The sequence below is a fragment of the Haliotis rufescens genome, unplaced genomic scaffold (genome assembly GCF_023055435.1).
Source record: "Haliotis rufescens isolate VD_foot unplaced genomic scaffold, xgHalRufe1.0.p SCAF_15, whole genome shotgun sequence".
NCBI lineage: Eukaryota > Metazoa > Mollusca > Gastropoda > Lepetellida > Haliotidae > Haliotis > Haliotis rufescens.
Window position 1 is genome coordinate 15,873,555 of NW_025963835.1, and position 3,794 is coordinate 15,877,348.

The window sequence follows — 3,794 nt, forward strand, 5'->3', positions numbered from 1 at the left end:
AATAAGAGATATATACATAATTCTCACTGTCAAACACATCGTATAAATGAGTATAATTTACAGACAATCTGTCAAGTACTAGTATCTAATTCAAATGAGAATTCATGTGACTTCAAGTGAAATGCTCAGTAATTTGGTCTGAGCACTAGATTGTAACTTACAAGTTGTGTACTCTCTTTAAGGTCTGTTGAAATAATTTGTGTTTAGAAATTTAGAAGTAGACAAATTCTAAATAAAGACAGGTGCTTTACATGTGATAAACATGTTTATTGTACATTCATTCTTTTCTCCAGAACATTGGTAATAACTCTGTACTTAATGTTGCAGTGAGGCGAATATTTAAAAGTGAGTCTAATAATATTCAACGAAAATATACAATGTGTCTTTCATTTGAACATTGTTTTTTTAAAGACATCCCCTCCTTTAAATGTATTTATTCTAATATGCACGAAAGGAGCCCTTAATATACCTCGTTCTTTCTTTAACAGGCATCTTCATAAATGACAGAGAATATTTACTTCCCTTTACGACAGCCATCTGAAAATTGAAACGCTCTTCGCTGACATAAAGAATTTGTATTTCTCGACAGAGTGCTTATTTCAATTCCTAATGGATACTGGCAGAGTGTTGCAGGAAAAAGACATGGTTATTATTTTAAATTGAAGTCAAAATGAAATAAGCATTCCCAGAGGTGACACCGGCCGTCGATAACTAAATTCTAAATTCTAAATAAAGAACAAGGACTGTACACGTGATAAACATGTTTTTGTACATTCAAACAAAATAATATTATCAGTTACAAAAAGTACAATCATAAAACATTGCAAATAGCAGCGTGTAGAATAAAGAAAACTGATATCACCAAACTAGAAATTCGGACTTGACCATTCGAACTGGAACTCTGCTCCAAATACGGCAAAATATTAACGCGCTAATGTGGCTTGTATGCATAATGCTCCTGGAAATAATCATCACATACATGGCTGAACTTGGAGTAGGTAACATAAAAGCTCTTGATGAGCTTTTCCTCGAATGTCTTTTTTCTAGCCATAATGAAGTTGGCAGTAAGAGTATTACACGATGAAGGTTTCACTTGAAGAAGAAAATTCCTACTGACAATTATCCAACACAGATATTCGTCTTCTCTCCCTTGGGTGACGGTTATTATTGATTTTAAACTTCCAATGAACGTTAAAGAACCCAGACATGTGTACTTCGTTGGGCTGAGGACCGAACCATTACGGGTTTTTGCTAGAACTAATTCTCTAGGAGAGGCAAAGGACCCGTGGATAAGACAGGACGTAATACCATAGTCGTCGTAGACTGTCAAAGCCCTTGGCAGGGTCCGTGGTAGGTTGCAAGCAACTGCTCGAGGATCAGGCGTAAGTCTGACTAAGCTCTTATAAGGTCGGTAATAGGGGGTCCTGATGCTGCGTAAGCTGGGGTAGGTCATAAAATTCTTGTCATCACAAATTGATTTATCCGATAATTTTGTAGGCCACGTATCTAAATTGCCCAATCGGAACCGCATCACAGATGGAGAGGGGGAGTTGTAGTGCATGCACATGAACCTAGGATAACAACCGTTTGAAAATCGACGCAGTATCACTCTCCTTAAAGGCCTCACAAAGTCCTGGAAGGTGACGCATTCATAGGCTCCAGACTTGGGAAGCTTAATAGCAGTTTGGGATATTTCCACATGCTTGTTTTCATTTCTTTCCGAATGCAGCCAGGTTCCCTGGACTCTTTCAGGGAAGTGACAAGGGGTAGCCTTGTGGCTTGCATTACAACCTCCACAGGTTCTTGCGCAAAGGTCGGACAAAACCGTGCATAGCTCATTCATCACCTCACACCCATAATATTCGTCTGTACACATATGGGACACCTTTCGCTTCTCCAATTTCTCCAGCTCGATATACCGTTGGGTCAACGTGAAGTTCAGAGTGTGATCACATATCAAATCCAGAAATATTATTAATTTAGAAACCTCATTTCCTTGTCCAAATTTCACTCTAACACACCAGAAATATCTGTCGGAATCCTTACAAAGAATTCCAAAGTGTTCCTTCCCTTCAGACCAGGACGCAATGCATTTGGTATTCTGTGTCATATCAAAGTTGCCTTCGTTGTGGAGACAGGCAGAATTTCGAAACTGAAACGTCATCCCTTCACCCTGCTCACAGTCACTTTCTACTCGCACGGGAGGGATAGCACTGGTACATTTCGTCTGTATCTTCTTCCTGCTGTGATCACTGAACTTGAACAGATCAAAGTTGTAACCACCAATAAATGGGCATGAGGTGGAAGTGGTTGAAAAATGTTCTTCAGATATCCATGGCCATGGGTCCAGGTCCAGATCCTCAAAGTTACAGAGATACTTACCAACATGTCCGGTCTGGGTATGCGATATCTTTATCTGAATGACGCTGATGCTTCTTTGGATGAACTGGATACACAGGAACTTGTTCTTGAAGTCTGATTCGAGATGTTTGGCAAGGACTCTGTTGTGGCTGAAGCGGTTCCAGCACACCCGGCTATACTGGGAACACTCCGTGTTGTCCTTGCGGCAGTCGTAGCCGGTGAGAACACCTCCCGATACATTATAAGTGACGACTGTGTGGCTGTGGTTCAACAGCCAGGATTTAGTTGGTGGAGTCTGAAGGAAGTCTTGAAAATCACATCTTGCCTTCTCGCCTAGGGCTCCATCGCTTCCATGGCGTGTTACAAAGAGGATGGCAGTCAGGAAGATTGCGTGATGAACCTTCATTCTGTGTCAGACTGAGCCCATCTGTAACATAAGGACGATGTGAGTTTGGTTGATCTTTGTTTATTCTTTTCACAGTGTTTCAGTTATATCACTTCATCACTTCGGGCTTTCCTCCCACATTAAGCTGACACGCCGTGATATAACTGGAATACTGTTAAAAGCGGCGTTAAACCCAACTCACTCACTCACTCACTCACAGTTATATCACGGCGTACCAGAAAAGAAAGACAAAAGCAGGGTAATTCGAGGATAAAGAGTAATTACTCCTTCACGTGTTAAGTTATTGCGTAAAAGTCACTTGCGGGTTAATGCCGTACGCAGTAAAACTATCTGTTCAATTGAATTAGGCCTAGCAATAATGATGTCGTTATCAATTGTAGTATTCATTAAATATTTTCATCTTCCATATCCTTCTTCAGTCACCGTCCTCGTCATCTTTTCACCATTTCATGCTTTGTGTGCATATTATTATTTGTTTCTGTTTTGTACTAAAATATGTTAGCGTTACAGTTAATGTTGATTGTACTATAATATCCTGTATCTTGAATCGTAACTCATTCGGGCTTCGTCAACATGTGGCCATTCATCTTTAATATATCGTTCCTTAGGAGGCACTGTGTAAATCGATCACTTGCTTTGCTTTTGTATAGTGCACGGGTTACTTGTCCACTCTGACAAGGCATTGCCACATAGGCAGTTATATCATGGCGTTGGTTCGATAATGGTCCTAGGTTTGTCAGAACCAAAGTGGTAAACGTCGAAGACCTGCATCACTTCGGGTTTTCCTCCCACATTAAGATGTGATATACCTAAAAACTGTTAAAAGGGGCGTTGGACCCATCTCACTCATTATATCACGGCGTGTGAGCTTAATGTTGGAGGAAAACTCAAAGTGATGCATTTCTGAGATTCAAGCCCACGGTCCTATTATGGTTCTATTATGGACCCTTATGGATCTATTATGGTCCTATTATGGACCTATTACGGATCTATTATAGGCCTATTATGGACCTATTGCGGTCTTATA

The 3,794-nt window shown here is 40.3% G+C and overlaps 1 protein-coding gene across 1 annotated transcript; it reads right to left on the minus strand.

The window, feature by feature from the left end:
* Positions 1-867: 867 nt before the first annotated feature.
* Positions 868-2,781, minus strand: LOC125380028. The gene has a single exon (XM_048396000.1). It carries the CDS (start codon positions 2,765-2,767, stop codon positions 932-934), a length of 1,836 nt encoding a protein of 611 aa, XP_048251957.1. The 5' UTR covers positions 2,768-2,781; the 3' UTR covers positions 868-931.
* Positions 2,782-3,794: the final 1,013 nt, after the last annotated feature.